This window comes from Equus asinus, chromosome 26 (genome assembly GCF_041296235.1).
Source record: "Equus asinus isolate D_3611 breed Donkey chromosome 26, EquAss-T2T_v2, whole genome shotgun sequence".
NCBI lineage: Eukaryota > Metazoa > Chordata > Mammalia > Perissodactyla > Equidae > Equus > Equus asinus.
Genome location: NC_091815.1, coordinates 22,046,507 through 22,063,804, shown reverse-complemented (window position 1 = coordinate 22,063,804; position 17,298 = coordinate 22,046,507). Strand labels below are relative to the sequence as shown.

Genomic DNA, 17,298 nt, shown 5'->3' with positions numbered 1-17,298 from the left:
ACTTTTATCATCATTAATGCTCTAAATGTATTATCTTTCTTTTTTTTCCCCTTGACTAGATTTGCCAAAATATAGTCATTAACATTGGGTTAAGTATACCGTTATCTAGCCCCTTACTTTCTCCTTTTAATTGTACTTTGCTTCTTGTGTTGATTTTATTTTGCTGTTTCTAGTTTCTTGACATAAATGCTTATTTATTCCTTTCACACATTTATCTGTGTGAGAGGTCCAGTGCTGACTGCTGCGACTAAGTGAAGAGGAAGATGAAGATGGCCCCCAAAGTTTCCTTACTGGATTAATGCAGTAAAGGGCACTAATTTCTCACTGAACAGAACTTTGGTGACATTTGACAATTTTAGATATGCAGGCATCTGATTAACAATCATTTCATTTTGATTTTAAATACTTTATTATTGAAACTTTCAAATACATAAAAAAGTACAAATATTAGAACAATGAACCCCCACAAACAAAGCACTCCACTTTAGTAATTATCAACATTTTGCCAATCTACTTTCTGGCTCTGTTTGCCAATTTCTTTTCCTTTGCCGGAGTATGGTAATGCTAAACTGGATAGCTTATCATTTCATAAATATGTAAGTGTCTCTAACACATACGATCCTTTATTTTTTAATAACCACATTGATATTATCATCCCTAACAAAATTAATATTTCTAAATGTCACCTAACACTGAGTGCACGTCCACGTTTCCCCCACTGTCTCCAAAATGTTTTTTTAACATTTTGTTCGAACTAGGTCCGAGTAACGCCTACACGTTGAATTTAGTTGATACGTCTCTTAAGTCTCCTTTAATCTGTTAACAGTTGCCCTTTTCTTTTTCACGCCATTCATTAGCTGAAGAAATCAGGCCGTGTGTTTTGCAGAATTTTACACATTCTGGATCTGCTCGGCTGTGGTGAAATTAACTTCATTCATCTATTCCCCAAATTCTTGGTTTTAAAGAATTTGATTTAAAGGTTTGAGTCCTTCAGTTCATCATTTTGGCAATAAGGCTTCATAGGCAGTGGCATGTACTTCCCATTGCATTATAGCTGGAGGTGCATATTGTGGGGCAGTCCCACTTTGATAGAGGTTAAAATTGACCAAAGTGTTCAGAGGTGGTCAGCTTGATAAATCCACTATAAAGTTGTCACTATAAAATCTTTCACCTAATAGTTTTAATATCCACTGAAGATCATTTTCTGGATCCATTATTCCACGAGGGAACTACAAAGTGATGATTTTTCTAATCGTATCAATCTTTTTGTATTTACTGGTTTGATTTCTTAAATTAAAAAAAAAAACTACACACTTTAATTTGATGAGCTTTTGGTGGTCCTGAAATTTGGTTCACATGGGAAGAGAAAAATAAATGCTTATTTTCCCCCTTATTTACAGATTTCAGAATGATGAGTTGGCCCAAACATCTTCCATAGCTGACCAAATCGGGCAGCCATAACCAAGTAAACTATCAGACTACCATTGGCGTCACACCCGAAGACCCAACTCCCACTGGTTGAAGATGGGGCAATTTGAGCATCAAAAGGTATACTGACTGAAATGGAATGACGTTTCCTTTCTTTTATACAAGCACTTTACACATACACACATGAACATGTACACACACAATGTTAAATTTCCAAGTGGTTAGTTTCCTTTTCACCATCTCTTTGATAGCTTCTAATTAATCTTGAACAGTGGTCAGAAAATAGGGATTATAAAACATTTATATTTCAGAATTTATTATGGGAAAATAATATCCTATTTCTCTTTGATACTTCAAAAGTTGTACTCTTTACAACCTCACATTCATGAAATTCATAATGTTTCTTTTCCACATGAAATTTCTAATGCAACTTAAGTGATGAAGAACTTCTCACATTCAATATAACCTCTAGATTTTATCCAGAATAAATTATCTTAAGTTTAATAAGTGCTGAGCAGTGACAGGAGGCATTTCTACATTTATTACTTCTATAGGATACTCCTTTCACATGAATTCACTAATACTAATGACAATAACAATTATAGATAATATTTACAGAAAACATGCTATGTGGCTGCTATTTTTCCAAGTATTAACTACTTATTCCTTACAACAATCCTATTACACAATGTGGCAGGCTGACTCTGAACTGGCCCCTAATGGTCCCTGCCTCCTGGTGTTCATACTCTTGTGTAATCCTCTTCCCTTCGGTGTAGGGCAGTTTAACTTGCTTTTAACCAGTAGAAGACAGCATAGGCGATGAAATGTTACTCCAGTGGTTAGATTACACAAGAAGGTAACTTCTATGATGCTAGCAGATCTATTGCTTTCTTGGCTTGCAAGCTTTAATAAAGTAAGCAGCCACGTTGAAGAGACCCACGTGGCAAGGAATGAGATCAGCCTTCAGCCAACAGCCAGCTAGAAACAGGATTCCAGTGCAACAGCCCTCAAGGAAATGAATTCAGCCAACATCCACTTAAGGTTGGAAGTGGATGCCTCTCCCAGTCAAGCCTTCAGATGAGACATAGCCCTGACTGAAACCTTGATTTTAGCCTTTTGAGAGACCCAGAAGCAGAGGACTCAGCTAAGTTACACCCAGACTCCTGACCCACAGAAAGTGTCAGATAATAAATGTGTATAACTTTAAGCTACTAAGTTTGTGGTAATTTATTACATAGCAATAAATAATTAGTATACATAGGTACTATTATCACCATTTTACAAGTGAGCAAAATGAGGCACAAAAGTTTAAGTACCTTGTCTAACAACATACTGTTAATAAAGAGGTGAAATGGAGATAATGATAGATAAGGCTAAAGATTTTCCTACATTCATTGTATTATTCTCTCACATGAATTTGCTGAAGACAAACAATGTTTGAATGTGATGGAAGGCTTTTAAAGCAACATATTTTTTTAGGTAAATTATATATTTAACTTAGGCTTAGTTGTGAGCATGAAACAAATTTTCTCAAAAATGAATTTTCTGATGTTCTGTAACATAATGTACATTTGAAGGCTTACTTGTATCAAATTCCATTATGAATTTTCTGATGTTGAGTCAGGTGTGAATGTTGTCTAAAGGCCTTCTTACATTCCTTACATTTGTAAGGTTTCTCACCAGTATGAATTCTCTGGTGTTGAGTAAGAAATGAATAAAGTCTAAAAGCCTTACCACATTCCTTACATTCATAAGGTTTCTCACCAGTATGAATACTCTGGTGCTGAGTAAGTTGTGAGAGCAGTCTAAAAGGTTTTCTACATTCCTTACATTCATAAGGTTTCTCACCAGTGTGAATACTCTGATGTTGAGTAAGTTGTGAGAGCAGTCTAAAGGCCTTCCCACATTCTTCACATTCATAAGGCCTCTCACCAATATGAATGCTCTGATGTGAAATAAGTTGTGAGTAACTACTAAAGGTCTTCCAACATTCCATACATTCATAGGGTTTCTCACGAGTATGGATTCTCTGATGGCGAACAAGTTGTTGCCTTAATCTAAAAGTCTTCCCACATTCCTTACATTCATAAGGTTTCTCACCAGTGTGAATACTCTGATGGACAGTAAGTTGTTGGCATATTCTAAAAGCCTTTCCACACTCCTTACATTCATAGGGTTTCTCACCAAAATGAATTTTCTGATGTACTCTAAGGTCTGGACCACATACGAAGGCTTTCCCACATTCCTTACATTCATAGAGCTTCTCAGCAGTGTGAAGTCTCTGATGTCGAGTAAGGTGTGTACACTGCCTAAAGGTCTTGCCACATGCCTTACATTCATAGGGTTTCTCACCAGTGTGAATTCTCTGATGTCGAGCAAGTTGCTGATGTACTCTAAAGGCCTTCCCACATTCCTTACATTCATAGGGCTTTTCACCTGTATGAAGTCTCTGATGTTGAGTAAGTTCTTGGAGCACCGTAAAGGCCTTCCCACATTCCTTACATTCATAGGGTTTCTCACCAGTATGAAGTTTGTGATGTCGAATAAGGTGTGCACGCTGTCTAAAGGCCTGCCCACATTCCTTACATTTATAAGGTTTCTCACCAGTATGAATTCTCAGATGTTGACTAAGTGTTGAGCGACGAATAAAGGTCTTCCTACATTCCTTACATTCATATAACTTTTCTCCATTATGAACTCTCTGATATTCAGCAAGGAAATTATGCTTTTTGTAAGTGGTCATTTTTTCAGAAGTAATTTTCACTTGCCCAAAATATCCCTCTTGTGGTTCCTTTTGCCCCTCCATCTTGCTTTTGCATTCCCAATCATTTCTGAAAATGGAGTCCTGAAGGCTATAGCTTTTAATTCTTTCCATTATCTCCCATTGGAATGAATATATTTCATAAATGTCCTTTTCTGGAGATAACGTATTGGTCCTGTATCTGGACTCCAAATCTGAAAAAAAAAAAAAACAAGAAAGCAAACACAGGCTGTTTTCCTGTTTCAGAAGAAAACTTCTATAGAAAAATTAAAGGCACCTATAATAATGCCTGTTACAAGTGGATGGATTAGACATCTCTAGAACATAGGCATTTCTGCCACAATACCACATATGAGTACCTAAAAAACCCTTATCTTCTTCAAAATTACACACCAAAAATTAAGAGTTTATGAGGAAAATAGGGCTAGAGACGACCACTCAAATCTATGCAACTTTATTAGCAGAACACTAACAAATATAATTGATATTGAAAGAGATAACCCAAAACGCAGTCAGCATGGCTGAAGGCCACTTCATGAATATTAAAATACACAAAATAAAGTGGAAATGCTGGATTTCAGGTGCTGAGAAATTGCACATGAAAATAAAGTCTCGAGCCACTGAGGCTACCATTAAAGTGAGAACAGGGCGAAGTGTAACTGGTCTTTAGCTGGAGCTACGCAAGGCTGATGGTATATGTCTCTGGGGAAGGAACCCTGTGTGCAGGCATTTATTATTAATTTTCTTAATATAGAGGTGAAAGGGCTCCTAAGAATAAAGCATCAAATTGAAGGCTTTTGCCTTTCCTGCTGAATGTCATAAATCTACTTCTACTATTTTGTCTCCATTCAACTAGGAAAATTACCTGTGAACCAACTAGTTTCCACATTGACTGATATCATTCCCTGTTTCATTTCACTCTTTAGCAAATGTGTATCATGGATTATTAATTGTATTATAGAACAGACTGTATTTTCATACGTTTCAAAGAAAGGCAAAGGAAACACAGAGAATCTAAGGAGAGACCAGGAATGGAGGTGAGGCTGGTGATTAGGGAAATGAGCGACACCACTGGAGGCCGATTCAGGTGTGGGTGAGAGTCACCTGAAGATTTGTTAAAACCATACAGGGGGATTTGTAACTGACTGAATCCAAACCTACGGGACTAGGTCCCGGGCGTGTTTTTGTTTTGTTCTTATTTACGCTCTTCAACAAATGATTCTGATGCTGACCAATGTTTGAGCCTCTCTACTCCAATGTTTTCAATGATCTCTCTTTGCAATTAGAATAAAATACCGTTACCTGAGCAAGGACAATAAGGCTTCTGCTTATCAACTCCTCTCCCATTTACTCACTCTCTTCATGCCACAAAGGCCTCTTTTCAGCTCACAAAATGCACTACAACTGTTCCCATCAAACAGGACTGTCACAGGCGGCTCCTTCTTTGAGAAATCCTCTGACTCGGCATGGTTGGCTTCTTTTCATCCTCAGGTCTCGAATCAAACATCACTTCTTCAGAAAGGCTACTCCAGCTGACCCGATTTAAATCTATGCACTTTATGGTCTCTCTCAGCAACGTGGTGCTCTTCTTTAGAACACTACTGCCAATGTGGGGATACCGTATTTATTATCTTTCTCATTTCTTATTCTGTTAGCGTCTTACCCTAAGTTTCCCCAGTGGCAGAAACAACCTCTATTCATTTACCACTAAATAACCAACCCCAAATCCACAATAGATGTTACTCACAATTAATTCCTATAATTACGTAACCACTAATAAATATGTACATCTGTCTCTAATCTTTTATACTGCCCTACACGCCATGACTTACCTATCGGCACTAGAGTTTATTCCATTATTTATCAATGCTACATTTACTACAACATTTGTGCCTTCATATCTTCCCTGGGTGCTCCTCTCCCACCCTACATGGCCAAAACAACTTTTGGACTTCCCAGAAAACAATCTCAAAGATTTTTCAATCATGCTAACATTGACAGGCTTATGAAATCCTGAGCAAAAAGGCATGGGTGGATAGTGAGTATAGCAGAACGACTCCCAAATGTGGAATGGGGATGGGTATCACCTGAGTGCAAGAGAGTAAAAATAAAAGTTATGTTGGATGTGGGCTCAAAGACGGTGATCCAGATGGGGGACTTGCGTGAAGAAAATCTCTATGCGGACTGAAGTAAGCAAAGAGATGGGGAACGATGGCATAGGAGAGAGAGGAAAGTTTTTTCTGTGACTACAATATAAACGTATAAAACTGTCGAAATGACTCAAACAACAGTCTGATCACTATGAAACAAAATGAGAAATAATAAAATCATAAAACCAAGAGATTTTCACTTCCAATTTTAAAAGCTCTCTACTAAATTGCAGAATTTCTAGAATATTGAAAATAACACATTTCACGAATCTATGAAATCTAGCTACAGATCTTAGAAGAAAATTAATTGACATTTAAATTCTTACAGCAATAAAAATAAAGGAAAAAATATATGAGTATCCCATTCAACACTTAGAAAAAGAACAACAAAATATACTGAGGAACCTAGGAGGGAATACATTAAAATAAAAGCAGAACTTCATTAATTAGGTAACAGAAAAAGAATTAATATACAAAAAACCCAGGTTGTTTAAAAAAAATAGTGAAATATATTAACCACTAGCTAAGATAATAAGAAAAAAAAGGAAAGTATTCAAACAAAACAAAAATAGCAACTAGATACTCAGAGCAATTCACCATTTTTGCCCATCTTGCGAGCAGAAGCACTGACTACCTTTGTTCTGGGCTGTCTTTTCAAGAATGTTTGCAGAACAAACCACCCTGGAAGGTAGAGATAGTGTCTCTCTCTGGATAAATAGGCAGGCGTGCTAACTGCTCAGTATAATAGAGGTATTATCTCCCCCAGAGCTAAAGTCATACATGCTTATTGCCCATTCTGAACCATGTGGTTCTCTAAGCTCAGGGTTCCTCTCCAATAATGCAGCTCACGCGCAATCAGGGGTCTATGGAGACCCATCCGCACCACCCCCACGGGATGTGTAGGCAAAGAGGCACGATGCCAACATGCTGATGCTCATGCTGCTTGCTGTGCCGTGAGCAATAAAACCCTTTCTTTGGCTTAGGACTCTGTGTCTTCTGCCAGCATCCATGACACTGTGGCAGGCTAACTGCAAGTAGGGGAAAATTGCAGACCCTTCACAGTTCTTTATTAAAATTCCTAAAACTGGACACTAAAGAGTGAATTTTGATGCATGTAAACTATATTTTCACCAACAAACCAGATTTTAAAAAGTATTTAAAAAATCTACACACAAAAAAAGACATCACTGCCCACTGATTTATAAAAAGAATGCAATCCTCAGGGAGCATATGGAAAATTTCCATACCTTCCACTCAATTTTGCTGTGAACCTAAAAGTGCTCTAAAAATGAAGTCTATTCAAAAAAAAAAAAAGAATGTAAAGTGTCTTTTCCCCTAAGGCATTCATATTCTATTTCTTTTTTCTTGTTCTGAAGTATTTAATAATGAACTCAAAGTAGTGTTTCTGTTTGCCCATACTCTCCTCCAAAAATTAATTTGTAATGGTTTTCTTTAGTCAAAAGATTATCACCTAGAATAGAAAAAACCTGTAGGTCAGAGATTTAAGCAGCCTGATGCAATGTAATAATAATTCAATCATGACAGTATTTTGAATTAAGGATCAACACTATTTTACATGAATCTGTGTAACTGGCTTTTTTGTTTGTTTGTTAAGATTTTATTTTTCCTTTTTCTACCCAAAGCCACCCGGTACATAGTTGTATATTTTTAGTTGTGGGTCCTCCTAGTTGTGGCATGTGGGATGACGCCTCAGCGTGGTCTGATGAGCGGTTGCCCAGGATCTGAACCAGCGAAACCCTGGGCCGCTGAAGCAGAGCCTGAGAACTTAACCACTCGGCCACAGGGCCGGCCCCTGTAAGTGGCTTTTAAGCATACGTTTTAAAAGGAGTGGGGAGCTATTTTTGTTTGGGGTTTTCTATCACTAATATATAACTGCCATTGATAAGCTCGGGTAGCTGATCCCCTAAACCCAGGTCAGCCTACACGAGATTAGACTGCCCAGCCCTTATTTACGAGGGTAACACCAGCTGTCCCCATAACACGGAAGGGCTGGAGGACATCTCAGCAGGACAGCCAAAGAGACCAGGATCCGGCGGCACAGGTGCCGTAACCCGCTGAGCCCTCCGAGAGGAAGCGCTTCCGGCTCTGGCTGAAGCAGCTTCCAGAGGAAACACCACTGAGCAGCTCCTCCCTGAGAGATCCCAAAAGCATAAGAGTGGTGGCCATAAGCTGGCCTGTATTTTTTTTTTTTTTAAGATTTTATTTTTCCTTTTTCTCCCCAAAGTCCCCTGGTACATAGTTGTGTACTTTTAGTTGTGGGTCCTTCTAGTTGTGGCATGCGGGACGCTGCCCCAGCATGGCCTGAAGAGTGGTGCCAAGTCTGCGCCCAGAACCCCAACCAGCGAAACCCCGGGTCGCCAGAGCGGAGCGCGTGAACGTAACCACTCGGCCCCTGGGGCTGGCCTGTATTTTTAATTGATGCTCTGTGATTCTGTATCTCATTGGAACTCTACTCAACAAGAGGAGAAAGAACATAATTTATTTCTCTAGAATCAGAAAATTAGTCTGTTACCAGAATAATATGCAGGCTAAGGATTGATTTCTTTCTTTAATGCCCTTCGGAAATGCAATTTGCTGTAAGGACCAACAGAAGCCTATTATGCAAACAGAGTGGTGGGACAAAAACAATGCATTCCAAATAGAAAATACCAAAGGATTTATTTCCCCTAGAATTAGACATGTCGATTCAAAAATCCACATAGAAAAATAACCAAGAATAATTTTTAAAAACTGGAAAAGAAGAGTAATGAAAGGTAGTACCCCAATAGTTATTAAAAGCACACTAAAAAGCTTCAATAATTAAAATAGTATGATGGTGATGACAACTGAATAAAAATATTAAAAATTTTCAGTAAACATACTGTTGATAACAATATTCTGTTCTTATGCTAAAACTTAAATGTGTGTATGCATGTGTACTTGAATAAAGTAAATTATCAAGCATGTAGATTTCATTAGGACCCATGAACCTTTCTTGAGGAATGCAACAAAAAATAAACTAAGAGCTCAAAAGAAAGAAAAACAAAACTAAATCATAAGGACGAGTATGAGCACTGAATCTTTTTAACTCTATGACTAGTATTAATACACCGTTAATCATGTAAGGATCACAGTTACAGAACATAATTCACAGGTTATTTGATCTAAAATATAGAAATACTCTAACAGAAGATGGGAAAGGCGACTTCCGTTTCTGGCTATCATGCAGAAGCTGCTATCAGCCTAACCTACTAAAAATAACTAAAAAGGTTAATTAAAGTAAAAATTGTTTTATGACACTAATGAACAACCACATAAGCCAGGACTAGACAGCCAAGGTCCTGGGCGAAAGCAAACAGGCTGAATAAAGCCGACACTGCAGGGAACTTCCCCTGAGGCATGTGCTGACTCTTGAGTTGTGCATCTACCCCGGGCGAGAAATTAAACAGAAAGCAGCTTCTAAAAGGCTAAGATCCAAGGAGAGATGTTGGCGGTCTCACAGCGCTAGTGAGAATAACCCTCCTCCTCATTCTAATCACCCTGGCTGTTCTTCAGGAATCTTCCTGCTGTTCCTCAAACACACGAAGCTCCCGTCCCCCGACCCGAGGCCTCTGCATCTGCTGTTCTATCAGGACTGCTCCCGCTTTCGATATTCCTACGGCCTGAGCTCTTTTCCCATGTCTCCACTCAAATTTCACTCCTCAAAGAGCCCTGACCACCCTAAAACAAACCTGTCTACACCCGCGAATTTCCATTCCCTTACTCTTCTCACTTTTCTTAAAAATACCTGTCACTACCTATACTGTTTATTTATTTGGTTACTTACTGTCCTTACTCCTATTATAATGTAAACAACATGACTGCTGGGACCCCTCACTCTCGCTTACAATTGTTCCACTGGGGTCTAGCACAGTGCGGTTCAGACTGAGCACTCAATCTAGCTACCACTGGGGGCCGGGCGAGTGGCTGAGTGGTTAAGTTCACACGCTTCCACTTCAGTGGCCCAGGGTTCACCAGTTCGGATCCTGGGCATGGACCTACACACCGCTCATCAAGCCATGCTGTGGCAGCATCTCACATAGAAGAACTAAACCAACTTACAACTAGGATATACAACTATGTACTGGGGCTTTGGGGAGAAGAAAAAAAAACCAGGAGATTGGCAACAGATGTTAGCTCAGGGCCAATCTTCCTCATCAAAAAAAAATAAATAAATAAAATAAATATATATAGCTACCATTGATAGGCTTGGGGAGCTGCCCCCTAAATCCAGGTCAGCCTACATGAGATTAGACTGCCCGGCTGTTAATAAATGAATGCATTTATTTTTAGGCAATGAAAGAAATACATAAACTAATCAAAATAGAAGCTGGAAAGAACCTGGATCCTATATGCTATGGATTGAACTTGTCCGTCCGAAATTGCACATTGAAGCCCTAAGTGCCAGTGTGACCGTATTTGGAAACAGTGCTTTTAGGAGGTAAAGTTAAATGAAGTCCTAAGGGTGGAGTCCTAACCTGATAGGATTGGTGGCCTTGTAAGAGGAAGAGAGAAAGATCTCTCTCCTTCCCCTCTGCCACCTGAGGACAGCGTGAGAAAGGGGCCATCTGCAAGTCAGCAAGAGAGCCCTCATCAGAGCCCCAAAATGCTAATCTCCATTTCCAGCCTTCAGAACTGTGAGAAAACAAATTACTGTTGTTTAAGTCACCCACTCTATGGTATTTTGCTACCGCAGTTCAAGCTAATCCAGATTTGGATATAAACAAATTGTAGTCACTGATCAAGAAAAAGAATACTTGGCCCTTTGTTCAAATATTTCACCCATCAACCCCAATGGGACACTTTTGTTTACTTTTCATTTTGAAATAATTATAGATTCACAGGATGTTGAAATGTAAAATGTAAAAGGAAAGTCTCTTACATAACTACGGTACAATATTCAAATCAAGAAATTAATGTTATTTAGCTTATTTAGACTTCACCCGCTATCCATGACCTCCTGTGTGTATGTATATACTTTTATACAATTCTATATCACACATCTAGTCTGGCATGACTCCACCACAATCAAGACACTCAACCGTACCACAACCACAAGACTCCCTTGTGCTACTCCTTTACAGCCCTAACCATCCCCTCTCCCCTACACCCCTATCCCCTGGCAACCAGTAATCCATTTTCCATCTCCATAATTTTGTTATTTCATTAATATTACATAATTGGAGTCATGCGGTACATAACCTTTTGTTATCGGTTTTTCTTACTCAGCATAACTTCCTTGAGGTTCTCTCAAGACATTGCGTAAATCAATAGTTTATTCCCTTTTGCTGCTGAGTATTATTTCATGGTATGGATGTACCTTTTATCCCTTTTTTTTGAGGGGAGGGCAGGTAAGATTTGCCCTGAGCTAACATCTGTGCCCATCTTCCTCTGTTTTGTATGTGAGACAGCACCACTGCACGGCTTGACGAGCAGTGTGTAGGTCTGTGCCCAGGATCCAAACCCGTGAACCCCAGGCTGCTGAAGCGGAATGTGCAAACTTAACCACTACACTACCAGGCCAGCTCCCCTTTAACCCATTTTTAATTGGGTTGTTTATCATTACAGTCATGTGTCCCATAATGACGTTTTGGTCAACAACGGACTGCATTTACGACAGTTCTTTTGCTAGTCCAGGCTTAAAAGCTTTTAATTTGCTTCCCAGGTCTCAGGTCTTTCCTCCACAGGACACAGGTTTTTGAAGAGAGATCCCAATGCCATCTCAAGGCTGTATCTCTACCCTAACAGGCTTGCTATGACCTGTAGTAATGACTTCCCCATGCCTGCTCAGCCCTCACTCACCAGGGCAGTGTCTTCTTGTCCCTTCCCTCACAACCATCCAGGGCTCCTTCCCTTCATCCAATAAGGTAATTGTGTCTGGTTTAGAAATGGAAGGTCCTGCTTAAAAGATAATGTGATATGAAATTATAAGCTCAAAAGTCCTTAGGTTCAGATTTGGTTAAATTTATAATTAACCATGGATCAAAATGGTACTTTATAAAGCCTAAGAGCAAAGCAACACGAGGGAGTTGAAGAACACTCATATTAGGGTAACCTCAGGACCATAAGAATTGGACACCAGATGGTTAAGAACAGGACTTAATACAATTTAAATTCATACAAGCTCCAGTGAGAAGAAGTCTTGTGTAGCGGTTGAGACACAGAACCTGGATCCAGATTGCCTGGGTTCAAATTGTGCCTCTGATGCTGCGTTATCTCAGCAAATTATTAACCACTCGTGCCTAAGTCTTCCCATCTGAACTGAGGATAATAGTATGTTTCTCACAGAGTTGTCGTGAGGATTAATTAATAATGTACAATGCTCAGAATAATACCTAAGCACATATACAATTATATGTGTGTGTATATATATATATACACATAATATGTGTATTAGCTATTAATTTTTATCGTTATCAATTTGCTGAGAGGAGAATAAGAGGCTTCCTGAGACATCCTCAGATCCTTTCTGAGATATTCATTCAATATTAAATGCAGCGTTCTCATATTTTAACTTTCAACCACAAAGCAGGTGGAACTGAATATGTCTGTGATAGGAAACAGAAGGTGTTTACCTGCGTTTTAAATAAACTTTGTGGCTCTATCTCATACTATATAAGTTCTCCAGCCTGCTTCAATTTTTAGAGAGACTCGGAACCCCTGTGTCTAAGTAGTCTCCTTGCAGGTGGATCAGAAAGGCGTGGTAAGCACCTACATCAATTCTGAGCTCAAATACAATGTGAAATCTAGCTTCTTGATTTCTGTTGTAAGCAACCCAGAATTTAAACCCAGCCCCTTGAATACTAAGGAAACAAGGAAATTACAGAGCCTGAAAGGACAAGGCAGATGGGAGGGAAGAAGTGTTAAGTGGAGGGGCCTATTTCTAACCTAACAAAGTATAAACCATGCCTTTGGAACAGGGAGAAAAAATGTATCCAGTTTCTCAAAACATCTTCCTGAAATTGGCAGTAGAGAAAGTGAACATGGTTTGAGACGAAGAGCCTTACCCAGCGAGACGAAGTTGCTGTAATTCTCCCACATCACATCCCGATACAGGTCCCTCTGAGCCGAGTCCAGGCACTCCCATTCTTCCTGTGAGAAGTCTATGGCCACGTCCCTGAATGTCACCGAACTCTGCAAAAATAAAACGCATGTACTACTTGTGAAAACAAATGAAATACTTTTAAAATAGAAAGAGAGGAGATTGAGGACTGCATTGCAGACAGGGGGTCACACATCAAGCAAACAGGGTAGGGCTGAAAACTTATGACATCCATAGCGGACAGTAAGAAAATTAGTGTCACTGAAGCAGAGTGCTACATGTCTTGAATAGTCAGTCCTGTGGCTACATGTAAGATTAAATTTTTACCCAAAACTATCTGGAAATAAATAAAATAATCAAAAAAAGTCCCAATGAAACGCAACAGTGCACACAAGCCTTCTGCAAGCTGTGTGTCCACCACAAACTCTTAAGAAATATGAGGTCTTCCACTTTTTTTTCCATTTAAGGATCATGAAAAAAAAATTGGTAGAAATTTCTCCTGGATGTATTACAAAATCTCTAAGGAAATAGACTCCAGTCCATAAAGTCAGATTTTACTATAAATATTTTCCCTTTTATGACCAATTCTTTTTTTTTTATTGGGCCATTTTCCAGGATTTATTTTCCAAAGGTAAAGTTTTAATTTAAAACACAATATTACACACTGTCGTCTCTTTCATATTTCAGGAAAGCATGATCTTGTTAAAACAGTTATTCAAGTTGAAGAACATTGCATTGCACTAATTATTTTGAAGCAACAGCAATTTCCAATTTACTTCAATGAAATTTAACTTCCTCATAACATGTTAACATACGTCTATTAAGATATTACAATGTATGACCAATTCTTTAGTAAACATTTAAAAATTTCGACATGGTAATCCACATCTTGAATATTTTAGATTTAATCTTTCTCTGTTTTTTCTATTTAGAGATTTCAAGTCAATATAAACTCAAAAATCTTCCTCAACTACATGGTCTACACTACCTATTACTTATGCATCTGGGTGACCTTCTTCTCTTTGTCACCCATCATCTCTCACTGAACACCTCTCCTCATTCTCAAGTGAGAGGACACTGAATCGTGAAGACATCCGTCTGGACCAGAGCTTTCCAATGAGGACTGATTTTACTCCCTAGAAGACAAGGGGCCATGTCTCGGGACAATTTTAGTGGCCACAACTGCAGGGAAGGGGTGTGAGTGTTACAGGCATGTGACGGATAGAGGCTGGGATACTGTTAGACACCCTACAATGCAAAGGACACACAAAATAAAAGATTTCTTGGCTCAAAATATTAATAGTTCCAAGGTTGAGAAGCCCTTCTCTAGACCAGCACATCCTGTAAAACGACACAATGCACTCTGCTCCTGGTTTTCTTCTCTCAGGGTCCCCCAGAGATGATTCTTGATCTCTCCATTTGCAGTCCTGTTCTGATCGCCTCCTCTTCACACCATTGGTGGCGGGGGGGTGGGGGGGCGGGGGGGGGGCCCTCGCCCTAAGCTGTATGAGATGGCTGAACACCCGACACCAGAGAGATGAGCCTGACGGCAGTTTATCAGTCAAATACACTCACAGCCGGGGGAAGAAGGACACCACACGTCATGCAGGGCCACACAGGGGTTGCACTCAGGAATACAGTGAACAAGCAGGGTGTGTGGGAGGCAGGCTTTGTCGTAAATAGAGGGTGAGGTGTTCCCTGGTTCCTGCAGGAGGACATGACTGGCTTGTGTGAGTAATTCTGCGGGCTGGCAGGGAGGTGAAACCCAATAGGTTGAGGACCAGGATGAGTTTAGCTGGTGTGGCTGATGGGGGAACTGGCCAGGTAGGGAGTCTTCTCCACTGGCTGAGGGACATATCTGGTGAGAGCAGGGGAACTCATGGGTAGGCCTTTGAGGCCCCGACACAGACATCAAGGCAGCACATGAAATTTTAGGTCTTCAGAGGCCCCAACCACATCCCTACCTAATCCACCCGATCCTAAAAGCATTACAACCATAAGATCTCAACACGTACAGAGACTGAGAGCAGCCTACACTGAACCCCATCTTACGCACTTGGAAAGCTCAGGGCTGTGGAGAAGTTTCGAGTTTTCCCTGTGAGCAGTCAAATAGGGCCAAATTCTCTTTCACCAAATCACAGGTCTTCAAGGAAAAGTCAAAACAGGGATCTCCCACTTAACATCAATAATCCATTCCTGCAAATCAGGCGCTGTCACACTACATTATGAACCAGCTGCCTATTTTCCCACCATATTAAAGCAAAGAATTATAAGGCATTATACATCAATTCTAACCCTCCAACTAGCTTCACATTTCCCCCCAATAAAGAATGACAGTACTGGTGCCAGCCCCATAGCATAGTGAAGTTTGGCACGCTTCACTGTGGTGGCCTTGGTTCATGGATTTGGATCCTACACCACGTGTCAGCCATGTTGTGGTGGCGACCTACACAAAAAGTGGAGGAACGGGGCCAGCCCCATGGCCGAGTGGTTAAGTTCCTGCGCTCCACTTTGGCAGCCCAGGGTTTCACTGGTTCAGATCCTGGGCACCGACATGGCACCGCTCATCAGGCCATGCTGAGGTGGCGTCCCACATAGCAGAACCAGAAGGACCTACAACTAGAATATACAACTATGTACTGGGGGGCTTTGGGGAGAAGAGGAAAAAAAAAAGAAGATGACTGGCAACAGATGTAAGCTCAGGTGCCAATAAAAAAAAAAGTGGAGGAAGACTGGCACAGATGTTAGCTCAGGGTTAATCTTCCTCAGCAAAAAAAAAAAGGAAGAAGCTAATACACATGGGTCAGTGCACACATGATATCTTTGGCTTTGTATTTTCATTGTCTCTTTTACTGAACTCATTTTTCTCATCTGTTTTGTTTCTTTCTCCACAATTTTCTTCAACACTTTTCCAACTGTTTAGGAACTCATTTTATACTAGACAAAAACAATGGCCATATGTGAGGTGCACTATGAAAATGCACAAAGGCAGGGATGGCTCACACTCACTATCATGCTCGGATGCCTCTTTTATCACCAGCAGCCCCAGATGCACACATCCCCTTTCAAGATACTTGTGTGCATTTCAAAACATCTGCCAATGCTTCTGACAGTCTAGCAATTAAACTTGGAATATGACAAGACTCTTTCTGCATATTGTTTTTTGTTAAAAAATGTTGCATTGAACTATACGATTTCACTTACATAAAGTTCTAAAAACAGGCAAAATTAATATATGGTATTTGAAGTGAGGGCAGAGGTTACATTTGGACTGGGTGGGGAGGGGGTGGCTCAAGCACAGCATCACAAGTGCGAGTAATATTCTCTTTCTTGACTCGAGTGCTGGCAGCATAGATGCACTCAATTTATGAAAACGCATTCAGCTGTACACTTACGATTTGTGCACTTTTCTCCATGTACATTATATGTCAACGAAAAGTTCAAAAAACTTTAAAAAAAGGTCAAATTGTGTATTGGGGACATAAATTTTCCTACACACAACTAAACTAAAAATCACTGTACTCAGAGAAATACGCTTTCTCTGAAGTTGAAGTATTAAAAACAAAAGCTATTCTGTTGGAAAATGTTAACAGAGGGGACATCCTGCAGAGAATGCCTACATTTTTCGCAAGCATTTCACTTTTGCTCCCTCATGGCTCTTGACAGATGATTTTGTAGAGAGCAGATGCTCCACATTAGTGGAGAAAAGGGAAGGATGCACGGAGAGGATACTGAGCTATTTGTCCCCAACTCTCACAGGAATGAGAGGAACTAGAACAGGTTCTTAGATGGAGTTCTGCTAAATAGGAAATTTCAAGATAACAAATGAGTATGTAGACACGACCTAGAAATTGACAATATCTCAAAACAGAGAAAGA

General features: G+C 39.8%; 1 protein-coding gene across 1 annotated transcript in view; it reads right to left on the bottom strand.

Moving 5' to 3' along the window:
• Window positions 1–2,878: 2,878 nt before the first annotated feature.
• LOC106836089 (zinc finger protein 420) overlaps window positions 2,879–17,298 on the bottom strand; it is a 45,585-nt gene continuing 31,165 nt past the window's right edge. Inside the window, exons 6-8 of the mRNA XM_070499527.1 lie at window positions 13,386–13,512; window positions 12,181–12,279; window positions 2,879–4,383 (exon numbers count right to left, since the gene is read on the bottom strand). Coding sequence (XP_070355628.1) covers window positions 3,017–4,383; window positions 12,181–12,279; window positions 13,386–13,512 — 1,593 coding nt within the window. The 3' untranslated portion in view covers window positions 2,879–3,016. The remainder of the gene's footprint in view (window positions 4,384–12,180; window positions 12,280–13,385; window positions 13,513–17,298) is intronic.